The sequence below is a fragment of the Phocoena phocoena genome, chromosome 16 (genome assembly GCF_963924675.1).
Source record: "Phocoena phocoena chromosome 16, mPhoPho1.1, whole genome shotgun sequence".
NCBI lineage: Eukaryota > Metazoa > Chordata > Mammalia > Artiodactyla > Phocoenidae > Phocoena > Phocoena phocoena.
The window spans coordinates 7,393,490-7,409,876 of NC_089234.1; the positions used below are offsets into that span (position 1 = coordinate 7,393,490).

Here is a 16,387-nt window from a genome sequence, read left to right on the forward strand (position 1 = left end):
CTAAACTTATTGAGATCATCGTTTCATGATGCTACACACCTGCAGCTCACACAAGGCTGTATGTCCATTGTATCTCAAAAAAACTGGAAGAAAAGTAATGTTTAACTTTTGAGATCATTGTAAATCCACAGGTAGTTGTAAGAAATCATAGAAGTCCTGTGTACCGTTTACTCAGTTTTCCCCAGCAGTGACATGTTGCAAAACTATAGTCCAAGTCACAAGCAGGAAATTGACACCCATGCGATACAGTCGAGATACAGAGCATCTCCATCCCAAGGATCCCTGCCGGTGTCTTTTCATAACCACCCCCAGCTCCCTCACCCCCATCCCAAGCGCCCATTCAAATGCCCAGCAACTACTAATCTAGTCTTCATTTCTGTAGTTTCGTCATGTCAAGAATGTTATGTAGATGGAGTCATGCAGTAATTAACCTTCGGGGACTGGGGTTTTCCACTCAGCACGATTCCCTGGAGATTCGTCCAGGTAGATATCAATAGTTCGTCCCTTTTTAGTGCTGAGGAGGGTTCCATGGGATGCTGTTCCACAATTTGTTTAGCTAGTCACCCGTTGAAGGACATCTGGGTGGTTTTCTGGTTTTGGCTGTTATGAACAGTCATGTGCAGGGTTTTGTGTGAACACAAGCTTGCATTTCTCCGGGATAAATGCCAAGGAGTGCACTTGCTGGGTTGCGTGGTAGTTGCTCGATGGGGCTTTGAAGGATGCACCTGGTATGGAGAGGCAGGTAGGGGTGGGGGCTTTGCTGCAGGTGGACACCAGTGGGAAGCACAGCCCGGGAGCTCACCCCTGATACCCTAGGTGAGTTGATTCATCTGTCTGTACACTGTTACTACTTACATCTGTTGTGTATTGATATATAAAGCACCCGGTACACAGTAGGTGCTCAGTAGATAGAAGCTGTTCTTAACATGGGTTAAGAGAAGACCCACCAGGCCAGAGCAGGATCTGTGCCCCAGAGGTGATCTCAGGAGGCCTTTCCCTTGCCCCCTGTGGGCCCTGGGGCACCTCCTTCTTACCTTGGGCAGAGCTGTGCACCCAGTCATCCCTCAAAGGCCGAGTTCCTGGCTTCTCCCTGAGAAGTAACTGGCCCCGTCCTCAGACTGGGCTCCGAGTCTCTGGACGGGCACTGGCATTCCCCAGTGAGCTTGGCCCGGCCCATGCCATGGATCAAAGGAATCCCAGGGAATTCCAGATTGTGCCAGGCTCTGATGGTCTGGATTTGCCTCACAGGGTCTGAGAATGTGCCCGGATCATTTCAAATGTTGCTACGATTTAGCCGGATTCCAGAAACGTGTGGAGCTCTTGCTGTAGTCAAGGCACCGACCTAGGTGCTGCAAAGGGTTCAAAAAAAAATCATTCTCTTTCAGCAGATCAACCCAGCCAACTCCAGCTCCTTTGGGAGCATCCTATGGCCGCATGATAAAGTCTGGCATTTGGAGCCTTTGGTCTGGGGCGACTCTGTCTTTCCAGCCCCTTGTCCTGCTGCTGCCCCCTCTCCACGTGCCCTGTGTGCCTGCCAATAGTGTGCTCACTGCCCCCCGCCTGCCCCCGCCTGTACAGGCCAGGCTGCCATACGCTCACGCTTCCCCCTTCCCAGGTGCCTCTTCCCTTCATGTTGAAATCTTGCCTGTTTTCTTTTTAATCAGAAAGGCGTTATATGCACTGGATGAAATCCTCAAATAGCACGTGTCCGTGTGGAAGGCTATACACTCAAAGTGCCTTCTCCCACTCCAGGGCCGCGTGGTTATGGGACCATGCTGTACTCCTCTTCTTGCTGTTTTCATTTACAGTGTTATCTTAGAGAGTGCTTCGTATCTGTACCATTAAAACTGCCTCATTAACACTGCAGTGGAGGTGACGTGGTATTTGTTTACATAGCTACACTGTGATTTCTGTTACCAGTCATCTGCTGATGGCCGTCTGGGTTGTCCCCATTCCTGGGCTCTTCCAGGCAGTGCTGCATGTCATTGGTCCCAGTGCAAAGGGGTCTGTTTATGACTCAGCCCCAGGGACCCCCTCCTCCATCTGCCTTCCATAGCTGTGGTACCTGTGTTCACAGTACTGTCTTGCCACAACTCCTGAAGACAGGGCTCGTGCAGGACCTTCCTCCTCCTTCCAGTGCCTGCCGTGTTTACTGACTGCCCAGTTTCCAGGAGCATATGGTGCTCTGGTATTCACCAGTCATGCTGCCTCTGTGTGACCTGGCCTTTTGTAGGGGCTCCAGCAGGAGCAGAGCCGCGAGAGCCGGGACACCTGCACCGCTTCCTCCATCCAGCTTCGTGCTGGGTACACAGCGGCTGCATGGGATGGGCTAACGTGTTTCCGTGGCGATAAGACTTCTACAGCATCGTTCTTACTGGCCGCCTACGGTTCCACCAGAGGCATGGGCCATAATACAGCCAGCCCCCCCCCTTTTTTAAAAAAATTATTTATTTATTTTTATTTTTGGCTGTGTTGGGTCTTCGTTGCTGCACGCGGGCTTTCTCTAGTTGTTGCGAGCGGGGGCTACTCTTCGTTGTGGTGTGCGGGCTTCTCATTGCGGTGGCTTCTTGTTGCAGAGCACAGACTCTAGGCGTGCAAGCTTCAGTAGTTGTGGCTCGTGGGCTCCAGAGTGCAGGCTCAGTTGTAGCACACGGGCTTAGTTGCTCCGTGGCATGTGGGATCTTCCTGGACCAGGGCTCAAACCCTTGTCCCCTGCATTGGCGGGCGGATTTGTAACCACTCTGCCACCCAGGAAGCCCAGCTAGTCTCCTCTTGATGGAATTTAGCTTTGAAAGGTTTTGATGGAATTTCCCTTTTAAAAAAATTTGAGAGGACAGGTGCTTGGGTGTCCATTGCTGAGAAAAGATCGGGACTCACGGGCTCCCCCATGAAACTAGAGGCAGTAGCTACTTGTTTATTGAGTTCTTCACATGAGCTAGGGCTTCTCACCGAGCAAGCCAAGCTCTCTTTTCTTATGATACAGAGTCATCTTCTGAGGCAGGCACTGTTGTCCCTATTGTATGGAAAGGCAAACCAGGGCTCAGAGAGTAAGTAACTTGGCAAAGGTCACTCAGACGATACGTTTCAACAGCTGGGATTCCAGCTCAGGTGTGCTTGGCTCAGGACCTGAGCTTGTAACCAGCGAACCCTCCTGCCTTGTTAGGGAAGAAGGGAATGGGGAGGGTGGGTCACCCCTGGGCCTGGGGTGATGGCTGGCAGCTCCGGAACTGAATCGAGGTTGCGCCTAGAGAGAAGACGGCCTCCATCAGGCCTCATCTCCGTCTCTTGAAGGGAGAGTCCACGGCACCACTCCGGGCACTCCCCTGCTCACATGGCCCGCCCTGCTCCCAAGCCAAGCGTCCAGGGGGCTGGCTGGCATTCCTGGCTCGGCTTTCTGGCCAGACTCGGAGGAGTGATCTGAAATTCTTTGCTGGGGCAGATCATACTTGGTCAGAACGTTTCACTTCTAGATTGATGTGGCTTTGGAACTCTGCATCAGGTCTCCCAGTGTGACCTGGGAGCCTGGAGACTCCACCGGCCCTCCCTCCTGAACAGTCAGTCCTTTGAAAATGTATTGATTTCCCTCCTTCACTTCCCTGCTTTTGCACTTTGGATGAACCTTGTTTTCGAAGAACAGTAGAAGGTAATTTTCCCGTGCTCGCCAGCTGGCCCGTAATTGAGCAATTTCAATAACACCCACTGTAAAGTCTAATCGAAGTAAACAGGAAAATATGATTTACAATCTGGACGGCAAGTAAATACCAGGGTGCGATTAATTTTTACACAGAGCAGCAGATTCTAAAACATTTTCCTGCACTGACCAGTTTGATTTTAATTACAGATTAGGAGCTGCTTTTTATTTTTTTACTGTTGTTATCGTTACTTTTTACTTTTTGATGGAACCTGATGATCTTCAGGTTCCTTGGACCTCTGTGACTTCCTCTGAAGGTGTAACCACGGAGGGGTGGGATGGAAATAGGATCAGAGAAATTAATTTGTAAGGAGCGATTTTCCCAACCTGGACTGAAGGCTGGCTGCACTCTTTGGGCTTTTGCTTGGTGAGAGATGAGGGTGGGTCGGGGAGATGCTCCGGGCTGTGTAGAACGATGATGAGAGAGGGTCCCATCACTGCTGGGAGCTCAGAGGGGTGAGTGCAGGCCGGGACTTGGTTTGGCTCATTCTGAGGAAGGGGACGGAGGCGCCCCGTGTTGCAAATGTGTCATTTCAGAATCGTGGTGCTTCCAAGGATGGGAAGTATGTGCCTTTAAATGGACCCTCCTAGTTCTTCCAGTGGTTTCCTTCAGACCTGGGTGGAGAACAGGAGCCACCTTGCCAGCTGCGGCTGCAGGGTCGGCCCATGTCTGACCTCAGCCGACCTTGGGCTGTCTGTAGGGCTAGCTCAGTGTAGGAGGTCACACGGCTTGAGCGCACTTCGGGGACAGCAGTCTGTGAGCAGCCCAGACCCCGAGATCTGTCTTAAAGGTGCCACAAGGCTGAGCTGGGTCACTGTTGTGCCCACCAGGTGTTGGCTCCAGGGACACCCTAAGGCTGGCCTGGGGGTGGGTGAGGACTCCGGGAAGGCCATTCCGGCCTTCCTGGCCCCCGCCAGGTTACCTCTCCTGCAGCGGAGAGGCGGTTCTATTCCCCAGCAGGGTCCCAGCGTGCAGGGGAGGGCGCGGCTCTCTCGGGGCCCTGGTCTGCCCCAGTCCTGAATCCCTCTGCGTTTCTTTTATCTTTCCAGGGAGTTGACCACACTTGGCCATTTCCTGGAAGAGCCCCACCCTGAGGGTGAGCAGCCGATGGGGAGCTGTTTCTGCTGACATCGTCATCCGGGGGGTGCCCAGGAGGTCGCCTCTGCCCAAGTCTGCCCACCCGAAGATGGCTCGTGCCCACCCTGGGCTGGCGCCCAGTGCCTGAGGTCCTTACGATGGTGACGATCCTAAGTCAAAGCCTCGACAAGCAGGGAGCTGACCCCGTAGCGTGCAGGACCTTCACCCCTGAGCTGGTAAGGACCTGGTGGCCTGGCTTCTCTGGTGACCCTTTTGAGGCCCGATATCCAGGTGGGGCTGTGGACTGAGGAAGAGGCCTTAGCAGATGTGCCCAGAGGGCCCGCGAGCAGAGCTCTGGGAGCCGTGGCAGGAGGGGCAGTGGAGCAGAGTCACCCAGAGCCCGGCTTCGCCCTCACAAGAAGGAAGTAGCCAACCCAGATTTGAGTCCTCTGGCGAGCGGGGAGGGCAGACCAGCACCCTGGTAAATAATACCGAGCGTGCTTCTGCCGCCCCTGCCGGGCTGAGCCCCACATTCCTTCTGGTCTCCGCCCGGTCAGGGAGGTAGTTTCCAAAAGGCGGGGTGGTCAGTGCGAGTGAGAGCTGCCGCCTCAGCAATGTCCAGAGTGGGGGGCGGTGGAGAAAGAAGGCGTGGCCTGGCGGCCAAGGTGGTGGGCCTGGTGGCGGCCGCCCCCCGCAGGGCTGGTCATCGGACCAAGTGGCCCGGTGAGCCTGGCCAGAGAGGCAGACAGCCGGCCTTCTTAGGCCACGAACAAAACGGTCTCCTCACCCTCCTTCTATAGCCCTAATTCCTCGGAAGTGGGTGGGCTGCTCCCCTGCAGGGGGAGCTGAAAGCAGTCCCGCTCGGGCACAAACACTCTTGTGGGGGGTTTTGCACGTGGGTACGTCCCAGGGATTCTGCTGCTTCTATGGTCAGGGATGGGGGCACTGTCCGGGGTCATGTCACCCAGCGCCCCTCCTGGCGCCCTTCACAGCCCCTCGTGAGACCCCACGCTAGCACCTAGTGGGCTTTCTCCCCTAGTCTTACCCTACCACCCAGGTCGAGAGCAGGCAGGTGGGTCTTAGGTCCTCATAAGAGCTTGTGAAAGCCACCAAGACCTGTGTCCACTCCTCAGGCCTTCACGGAGCACCTTGGGCTGAAGGAATTCCGTAAGACAAGTAGGGTCTTTGCCCATCACTCCTTCCTTTCCAATTTGTGTTGAATATATATCTGTCAGTAGATTCCCTCTCATCATCCCCACTGCTGCTGCTCTGGTCCTTCCTGTGTACTCTCTCATCTGGATTCTTTTGGGAACTGGCCCCCACTCTGGCTCCTGTAGCCCGTTTGCATTACCCAGCAGCCAGAGGGAATGCAAGTCAGACCGTCCCACCTCTGCTCAGAGCCTTCCACAGGCTTCCCGTCTCAGGCTGAGCAAACGCCAGACTCCTGCTGGGATGTATGAGGTCCGGTGTACTCTGGCCCCCGTGACCGCTGTGCTCTCTCTCCGCTGCTCTCCGCCACTGACTCTGTTCAAGCCACGCCGGCCTCCCTGTTCTACATGCCTCAGGGCTTGTGCACTTCTCCCCTGGCCTGGAACGCTCCCCGTTAGCAGGACTCTCTCCCTCCCTCCTTTTCTTTGGCCACTTGGCCTAAAATCTAATTCCACTACCTCCCCTACCTCCTAACCTCCATGTACTGCCTGTCCCCTTTTCCCTGTCCTTTTCTTTCCAAGGCGCTTAACCACTTTTCTAACATCTTGATCTCGTTCACTGAATGACTCCTGCCCCAGAGTGTGAGCTTCACAAGGCAAAGGACCTTTGTCACTCTCGCTCCTTGCCGAATACCCAGTGCCTGACCCTGGGACCTAGTGCGTGGCAGGTGTTCAGGGGATATTTTGGAGCGAGCGAATGCGGGTCCCTGTAGCCCAGCTTCTCAGCTCGTCATCGTTCAGTCCCTTCTCTGCTGCTCAAGTTCACGGCTGAGGGGGTGCAGGGATGAGTTGCTCTGTTTTCTGTGGTTGGTGGGTGTTTTCCCGCTGAAATTAAAGCACTCGTGTAGAGTAGCTCTGACCAAAAAGCAACGGCTCTCAGGGTGAGGGCCTCCTGGAGGGCCCAAGGGAGGCCCCCTCTGGCTCCAGCTGTGCTGTTTGCCTCAGTTGCCGCCGCTGAACTTGGTTCCATCTGGGGGTGGGCCTGCCTGGGCTTGGCCGTGGAGCTGGGTCCAGGGCCCGTGGGCCCGTGGTCAGCTGAGCCAGTCTTCAAAGAGACAGGGCCTGAGCCCTCGCCAGGAGGAGTGCGGCCTCCCAGCCCCAGCCAGGGAAGGAAAACTCATCTTCTCAGAAAAAAAAAAAAGGAGAGGAAGCCAAGGGAAGCAAATGGCCATTGAAGGGGGCTCGGTGGCTTCACAGGTCGGGGTCTGGCCTTTCTTCCCACACCCCTCCCCTTCTTGGAAAGTCATCGCCTTCTGTGTTCCTTCTCTCCTTGCCTCCCCTGGACTCCCGGATGGGCAGCCCAGCTATGGGCAGCAGCCACCTTCGGAGAGCGGCCTTCTCCTGTGTCAGTTGGTGGGTGCATCACAGGTTGTCAGCACATTACAGGTCTGGCCTGGTTCTGCTCTCACGGTGCAGGTGGAAGCACAATGAAGGCAAGCAGGAGGATGGGAGCGTAGTCTGTGTGGGGCCTGCGGAATTGCCGTCACCCCTGCCTCTCCTGGAGCCTCCCCCAACCTGCTGAGGGGTGGGGACTCGTCCATGTCTACCTGCTATACAGGCAGGAAACAGAGAGCCCAGGCGACGGAGGGCCCAGGTCACACAGCTGGCGAGCAGGGTGCCAGGACGCAGGCTTCAAGTCCAGGCCCTGTTCACCCACCAAGGCCCTCACGCCCGCCCCTACCCGGCTCCTGAGGCTGTGGTCCTGGAATCCGCTAGGCCTTGGGGAGAGGCACGGCTGTAAACAACCAAAAAAAGACCCTAAATAAGACCAGCCTAGTGATGACATCCACAGAATGTAAGATAAACTGATTAGAATTTGCTCTGAACAGCCAGCAAGTTTGAGAGGAAGATGGGGGTTTTGCCTAAGCTTCCTAACCGGGTAACATCATCCTCATGTAAATACCATCAAGATAATAACAGGAAAGATGGAAAAGCTTTTCTCTTTTGTTTTCTAATCAGACTAAGACGATAACAGAAGTTGGGGGTTCAGATTAAAAAAGAAATCATGAATCACCACAGGCCGCTTTGGAATTAGGGAAGTGAGAGGCCCCGCAGTGAGGACAGAGCCTAAAACTGCAGGTGAAGGTCCCCTGGGGGCTTGGAAACACTGGGAGAGGAGAGGCTTGGGCCCCCCTGGGCCCTGGCCGCCCCTCCCTGCCTGCTGAAGGTCCCCGTCATGGTTCTCTTGTTCTCCTTTCCCTAAAAGCTAAATGCTGGTGACAACGTGACTGCCCCTACTCCCGAGAGAGAGGTGGGCAGACAGAAAGGGGACTGACAAGCACTCAGTATGCCTTCCCCCGGGGGGACGGGGGTGGGGTGGGGAGTGCAGTGACTCGGTTCCCCTTTCCCCCACTCCGAGCCGCCGCCTTCCTTTCCCCTGTGAGCAGCTCTTCCTCTGAGTGTGCTAACATTAGCTGCTGCCGCTGGAAGGCCGCCCGGACATCTGACCTCGGGGCTGTGTTCCCCCAGCTCTGTCCCGCCCGCCCACGCTCCGGCCAAGGGCCTGTTCTCCCTCCTTCCCGGCCAGGCCCAGCCTCCTCTCCCCGGCGAGCCTCCCAGCCTCTCTCAAGTCTGGAGACCAGCGGGCGCTGGGGTGCACCGCTCCCGGGAGGGCGGGGGGCGGAGGCCGGAGCGAGGCTCCAGGCTGCCTCACTTTGCTCAGCCTCAAGGTATTTCCGGCCACAGCAGACACCCGTTTTGGGAGCAGGTCCTTCCTTCCACGCTTGTCAGATTAGGACGCCGAGGCTAAGTGACTTGCCCGGCAGAAGAGTTCAGTGACTACGTCCGGCCTGGCACCCAGCTGCCTGGGCACCCAGGGTCTTCATCTTCCCGCGCACCCGGAGTCGGCACTGGGCCCGACGGCCCCGGCCAGGGTCCCTGGCCGGAATCCAGAAGCGCACAGAGCCCGAGGCAGTTCCCGGCCCCTCCCCCCACCCCCGCATCCCGGGCGAGCAGGGGCACCAGGGCCCACCCTGCCGTGGCTAACCCTGCAGCCTGGGGAGCCGGGCTGCCTGTCCTGTCTCCATCGGCGCCTTCGAGGGTCTCCACCTAAGGGCGCCTCTCCCTCCTCAGCTTCTCTTCCTCCTCGGGCCTGGCTCTGCCTCCGGCGTCCTACTGCCAAGGTCTCACCCTATTCCCTTCCAGAGGCTGGGGTGCCCCACTTGTTCCCCTCAAGTGCGTGAGCGTGGGCCTGTTCTGCGTGGCCCTGTGCTTCCCTGTGGCGCCGCATAAGGAGAAGGAAAAGTGACGTGACTGCTTTAGTCAGTAGTCTATGGAAGAAAGTTATGAAGAAGCATGATTGTGGCCAGAGATGAGCTCGGCTGTTTTCTGTCTGAGCTAGTTCCTCATTAAATAATGACCTGAACTGTGTCTTTATTTAAGTCAGGGTTTCTTGCGTTACTTAGTCAGACAGATGGCCCCTGGAGCCTCAATTTGATTTCCAGCTTTTGCCTTTCCTATGGAAGATCTGATTCCAAAACGTTCTCTGGTGATCCAAGGAGTCTCCCAGACACCAAGCTCTGCCCTGGGGGAGGCTCAGGAACAGAGGCTCTGGAGTAGGAGAAGTACCCCGGGGAGCCGAGCGTATTGCTCTGTTGCCCTGCAGACCCCAGCCAGGGCCTGGGCGTGTACTGGTGTGCGAATGCTGAGTGTCTCGTGAAACCTCAGATGGTGAGAGTTTCTCCCGAGGCCTGTTGGCTTCACCACATCGTCCACGTAGTGATTGGCTCATCCTTCCCACTGGGAGTGCAGAGGGCTCAAAGGGTCGGGGAGGCTGGCTGCAGAATGGCACAAACCAGTGGGGATAGAGCAGCCCTGGACAACTTGGTGCCCAGTGGGAACCTCGCTGTTGGGCCCAGGGAAACTGGCCAGCAGTCAGAGTGTGCCTGGGGCCTAACACCCTGGGAAGCTGTTGACTACGTGATGTTCTGGCCTGCCCACGGCCAGCCCGGCTCATGGACGGGACTCAGAAAGCAAGACGGGGGCCTGATCCCATCTTTTTTTTTTTTTTTTTCCTCTTTACCCCAACAGGAGGCAGAAAGCCCCAGGGGGAAGTAGTTAGCTCATGACTATTTCAGGCCTTATGTTTGACCCTAAAATTGCTGCTGTCCTATCAGTCAGCATTTCTCCATAATTATTTTGATGGAATTTGTCTACACACACAGACCAGTGTGAATTGAGCATCATGAAGCGGATGAAGGAAAAGAAAGAGGAAAAAGCTGCATTTCAGGCGGGGTGGGGGGGGAACTACACTGCACTATACATAGTTTGGCAGGTTTTCTTACATCTTTTTAGTTAAGCAGGTTTAACTTGTAAATTACATTTCCTCCTGGCACTAGAAGCCTCTGCGCAGACATCACTTTGAGCAGTTGCATGGTATTCCTTCAAGTAGCCGAGCCACGGCCTACTTCACCGTTAGCCTCGTGAAGTCAGGCGTGGAATTGGCCAGCGTTCCTCAGTTGTAAGCAGCTGAGACTGTCTCCCACTGATTTACACCAGAAGAGAATTCCCTGGAGCGATTGAGAGAAGTATGGGAGAGGAGTTGGTGAACGAAGCCCCAGAAAGCCCCAGCCTTCGGCCGGGATGGTGGGGGGAGGCCGCCAGGGAGGCCACGTGACGGGAACCAGCCACAGAGCGAAAACCCTGAGGCGGCAGCGAGCTGGGCCGGTCCCAAGCTGCGTGAGTGAGGCCGGGATGGACGGAGGTTTGGCTCTGGTGGGCTGCGGAGGGGGGGGCGCAGCCGGGTTTCATCCCGGTTGCCGTGGGGAGCGGTTGGAGGGTTGTGAGCAGAGCAGCCACGTGGCCTGGTCCCCGTGGGTCTGTGTGGAGGATGGAGGATGGAGGACGGGCCGGGGCGCAGGGTGGGGACCAGGTCGGGGGTTCGTTTGGTCCCTCGGCGGAGGCTCGAGCCGGGCGGCGTGGGGCATGAGAAGCAGTCGTTCCGAGCGTGTGTTCTCCAGCCTGGCGAGCGCGTCTGCGGCAAACACGGACAGGTCCTCGCTAAGTGAATGAATGAGTGAGTGAGTGAGGGCGGGGGAGTCCTGCGCGCTGGCCCGGTGGCTCCCGTCCCTGGGCACAGACCCTCCCAGCATCTCTGGCGCCCACTCGCCGGCCCCCATTCCTGGGAGGGCTCCCAGCTGCCCCTCTGTCTGGAGCACGGCGGCTTGCGGGGGAGGAGGGGCCGGTGAGCAGTGCCCCCCTGACCATCAGCAGTCAGTTCGCTTCCCGCCGTGTCTGTAAACCCAGGCCTTCCTCGGTGGCCCCAGTGCAGCGACACGCGGCCCCTGTGCCTCGCGCCCTCCTGCTTGCCCTGGCCCGGTCCTGGTTTGGGCGTCTGTGGGCTCCCAGCCTGGGTGGCTGCCCTCGCCACCAGGCGCGGTGGTGGGGTGGGGAGGGGAGGGGTCTTTGCTTCCCGGGGGGTGTCTGCTTTGTGCTGGGGCTCCTGCAGCGTCGGGGCCGCTTCCCTCGAACAGCCGAGCCTGTGGCACCAGCCAGGCCCAGCTTCTCTCTCTCCGAACCTTCTCTGGGCCGTGGGGCCTGTCTGGCTTCCGCAGGTGGCGCTGCCCGGAGGCAGGGCTCTGAGTGTCTGTCACCTGCTCTCCCGTCAGTGACTTTGGTGTGAGCTGGGAGGGAGGCAGGGGCAGCCGTCTGTAACATTTTCCAGATATTTCCCCGGGTGGACTCCAGGAGGGGGACCTATCCTGAACACATAAGGATTGTTTTAAACCCAAGATGGGGGACTGGAGGAGGGCGGCCCCGCCCGCCTTCCCCCCCGGCCCGTTAAGTTCCTTCTGGTCCTTTAGAAGCAGCTCTGTTTGCCCCCCCGGAAGCCAGCCCTGACCTCCAGCACCCCAGCACCCACGGCCTGGCCCATCTCCCTCCAGTCCCACTCTCTGTAGCTCAGGGGTTTGTGTGACTGTGGCATCTGTGACGTGTGAGCTTCCTTAGGGCTGAGGTGGGCGTCCTTCACCTCCGTGTTCCAGACTGGTCAGGACGGACCCTTGATAACCTGATGGATGAGCACATTGCTGACCGAGGGCAAAGGTCCCTGACTCGCTGGGGCAGCTGCTGCCAGACACTGGCTACCCTCCTATCTGGGTGGGCCGGGTGTTCCTGGTCAGCACCCCATCCTCCTTCCAGGCCTGAAAGAGCCAGGGCCTGGCTCTCTGCCCACTTCTTGGACTGGTAGCCTTGCGCGTCCCTGTCACTTGGGGCTCCTCTCAGAGGCTAGAGCCCTCTGTGACCGCTGACCCCCCTGGAGCTGAGAGCTTCTTTCACCATCGCACGCTCAACCCCAGCACAGCCTGCACGTAACGAATTACCGGTACATATTTGCTGAATGAGTGGAGGAAGGAAGGAAGGAAGGCAGGAATGAGTGAGACCCTTCTTCCCGGGGCCCCGACGGGCATAGATGGTGTCCTCCTCATCAGAGGTCAGAACAGGCCTCTTGACCTGGGCCTCGGCCAGCACAAGGAACCCCTGGAAGGGTCCACGCTCGGGTTACTGTGTAGCCGTGGGGCAAGTGCCTGGGCTTGGGGTTCTTCTAGGCCTCACTGGCTTTTCACCCAGTCATCATAGTGTTCGGCTGAGGCTAGGTGTGGGGTGAGAGAGCAGATGTGCAGTGTTCACGGTAGACAGGGACACCACTGTGGAAATGCGGTGCCGAGGAGTCCAAAGCCGTAGCTGTGTGTTGAGGCCAAACATAACCTTTGAGTTTCTGTTTCAGTTCGTCAGGATGCCTCGGGGGGCCTCCTGGCTGCCTAGCAGCCTGCAGAGCCAGGGCCACACTCCTGAGCTTTACCCGTTGCTTCTTCACAGAGACGGAAGAGCTGTCCTCCTTGTGTCTCGAAGGGAGGGCTCTGGAGGTGGCCCTTCACTCAAGGTTCTTCCTGTCACCATGGACAGGAAGAGGTCCCCTGTCCTCCTAGCCTGGGTTGTGGGGAGGCCCGTCTCCAGCTCAGCTGGGTGAACCGTTCACATCACAGCTCCTCCTGCACCCTCCTCCCTATCACTCACATGGAAAAATCCCCTAGTGTCAGAAGTCACGGGTCTCTCTTGTGTGTTTTTAAAGCCCATTAACTTGATGGACTCCATAACTCACCGAAGGCTCCGGACAGAGAGCCCAGACCTAATTACGGGCAAATGTCTCTTTTAATACTTTTTTTCTCCTTTCCCTAGTCTGACGTTGCCCCTTTGATTGTGCCTTTAGCGAGGGATCAGTGCAGGGTCATGTGCAAACGTGCTTCTTATGACTTGAAGAGTGATAGCTTTTCTGGTTGTTTTCAGCACACGCCAAAGAAGATGAGTCAAGGACCGACACTTTTCTCTTGTGGAATTATGGGTGAGTAACCAAGGTGGCTGTGAACGGTCAGTCCTTCTCTAGCCCTTCCACCAGGGCCTGAGTGCTCCAGGTGAGACGCTAAAAGCACTTGCGGGACACAGGCACAAGGAGCAGCCGTGGGGACTCTCTTCTGTGTGTTTGAACTGTTCCGGTCTCAGCTGTGCTCGAGTGGTGCAGGGGCTGCTGCGGCTGACTGAGGGGCCGGGCGCTGGTGTGTGGTTTACGAATCTAATCTCCAACAGTGATACTCAGAGTTTCTGTCTGATTATTAAAGTAATCATGTTCATTTTATTTTAATTCAGAAAATGCACCATAGTGTAACGTATAAAATAAAAATCTCTCACAGCCCCGATACACAGTTACAACTACTGTTAATATTTTGGTGTAGTTTATGTCCATTGCATTTTTTACATAGCCAAGTCCATGACGAACATACGATTGTACAAAATTATTTACAAAATGTTTTTTCCGCTTTTCTCGCTTAGTAATAATTACCACCGTTTCCCCGCAGCGCTACAATTGCCCATTCCATGCATTTTAATGAGGCTATGGTACTGCACTGTGTGGATGATTCAAAATGTATCTAACGATGTAACTGTTTCTTGGTAGTTGGGTAGAAGGACCGTTCTGTTTTCTGTTTAACAGTGGCTCAGCGTCTGAATCTCGCTCTGCCGTTTGGATTGTTCCTTAGGATCGTTCCCAGGTATGGAGCAGAGTGGCTGGAGAGCGGGAACATTTTCATTTTTAAGGCTCTTGCTTCATATTTCTGACATGCTTTCCAGAAAGGTTGCCTCGGTACCCCGTTCCCACGCGAGTGTTAATTACCGTTTGTATAAGGGGGCCAAAAAGAGGACTGTATCGACTGTATTGATTTCTCTCTGCTCCGGTTGATTGGGCAGTCTCTCCTTGCGTGCTCTCCCCTGGGCTCCTGCCCCCTGCGGAGACACCTCGCCAGATGAGTTTCTGTAAACCAGGCTTGCACGATGGGTCCTCTCTTTGGGGTTTCAAGTTTGTCTCCGCGGGACTGTGTAAAGTCTCCGTTGCCTTTTGTCTCGGCCCTTTGCCTCTGGGCACGGCGGTTTCTTCTTTAGACTCAGTTCCCATAGGTGGGTGATGGGGGCGGTGCTGGGGGTGTCACAGTGAGCATGGTGCTGTGCCACGCGCCTCACGTGCAGGACCTCCTGGACTCTGCAGCTGCTTCGGGGGGCGGGCAGGGGCGCCCACTCACATCTGGGGAAACGGAGGCCTCATGAGGTGGGTAGAGTTGGACCCGGAGCGGGTGAGGATTGTTTTCTTCTCACTCACGAGCCACAGCTCTGTGGGAGAGCCCTGGGCCGCCCTCTTGGTGCTGCCGCCCAGAGGAAGTGGAAACAGGGAGCTCACCTGGCCTTGGTTTACCCGCGTGACACGCTTCTGAGGCCTGTCCCCACATGGGGCTTGACTGAACACCTCGGTGGTGGTGGTTAACGGCTTTCGACAAACCCTCAGCGACCCATCCACGTGGCCCAGAAGCCTGCCTCATTGCCTGCTTCCTGGTCAGACTCACAGTTGAGCTGTGGCTGGGCTGCCTTCCTCTGTCGTGTCCAGGAAGGAGAGAGGGGCTCCTGGGTACGCCAGCCCCTCAGCCCAGCCAGGACGTCAGCTCTGAATTGGGCCAGACTAGTGACCTGGACTGTGGAGATGTTGGACTTTATTTCAAGGCCGTGTCGTGCGTCGGGCTTCCTTGGCCTTTGCTCCAAGTGCGTCAGAATAAGTTGGAGCTCCTGTGGGTTCGTGATGGTGGTGTTGGCACTCACATAGTCACTCTGAACTATTTACCTTTTCTAAGCCTCAGTTTCCTTCATCTGTAAAATGGCTGTTAGGACAGCACTTGCCTCGTGGGTGCGCCTCGAGCACTCGGAGACGTTTGTAAGGAGGTTGGCACAGCGTGAGCTCCATACACAGTAGGTGGAGAGGCTGAGGCCTAAAGTGAGAATCCTGCTCCTGCAGGGGGCCTCCATGCCCAAGGGACCGCCTTGGTCTCCTTGGGGAGGGTGTGTGAGTGAGAGTCGCCCTTGCGGGGGAAGATGCTCAGGCCCAGGGACCAAGGCAGAGGCGTGTGGGGAGAGGCCTTTTCCCAGATTCGCAGCAGAGCTGGTCTGAGCCCGCAGAGCCCAGAGGCCTGCTTTTCGCTGGCGGGCGGTGGGGGGGGGGCGTCTCTGGCCGGGGTTTCCAGGATGGCCTGTGCCACTGCTCCTCCGGGCTCTTGTTGTCGGGTGGCTCTTCAGGAAGGGCTTTGCAGTGCTCCCCTCGCCCTCGGGCTCTTCCCTTCCGTGGGGTCTCTCCCCCTCCTGCTCTGCTGGCTGGCACTAGGGCACTGCCAGGCAGTGGAGGGGCAGTGGGGCAGCCACTCTGTGGGGTCTGCGCAGTTACCCCCACCCTCTCCTCAGTTTCTCTCTCTCCCACATGCTCGTCTTTCTGTTCTCAGCCCCTTCTTGGTTCGGGAGACCCCGACCCACCTGACAGCACGCACTACCAGGGCTTTTTAGAAAAGTTCACCACAGTTCGTTTCAGTGGCTTGTCTGGTAGGTATTTATTGAATACCTACTCTGTGTCAGGCGCTTGGGGCGGGGATAGAGCGAATCAGCCCCTGCCCTCAAGGGGGTTTCTATCCGGCGGAGGAGGAAGGCCAGGGAGCAGTGGATTCCCATGGATTAGGCCGACTTCCACGATTCGCGCCTGAAGTGGGCCTTCGGCACTGTAGGCGGGTAGCGCGTCTTCCTGAGCCTCACTTTCCTCATCGGGTACGTGGCAGGTGTTTGTGGGATTTAAAGAGACAGTGGCACCCAGGAGGTGCCGGCTCAGCCCCTCCCACCTCCATCCCTTTTCTGCACTTGCTGAGGCGGGAAAGTCAGCGGTCCAAGGCCTTCCTGGCTGTGTACTCGTGGAGACTCCGGTGGCTGCTCCAGCCCAGTGAACCTGGGACTCGAGGTGTGGCCTCGCCCTGTGACCTGAGTAGCAGTGAGACTTCATCCTAGCTGTGCCTGCTTTTCCGTAGCAGGGAAGAGGACACCCAGTGGGTTGAACCAGAC

The 16,387-nt window shown here is 56.7% G+C and overlaps 1 protein-coding gene across 1 annotated transcript in view; it reads left to right on the forward strand.

Moving 5' to 3' along the window:
- Positions 1–4,927: 4,927 nt before the first annotated feature.
- The window catches only part of FAM53B (family with sequence similarity 53 member B), a 74,020-nt gene continuing 62,560 nt past the window's right edge, over positions 4,928–16,387 (forward strand). Inside the window, exons 1-2 of the mRNA XM_065894869.1 lie at positions 4,928–5,005; positions 13,262–13,316. Of these exons, the coding sequence (XP_065750941.1) occupies positions 4,928–5,005; positions 13,262–13,316 (133 nt within the window). The remainder of the gene's footprint in view (positions 5,006–13,261; positions 13,317–16,387) is intronic.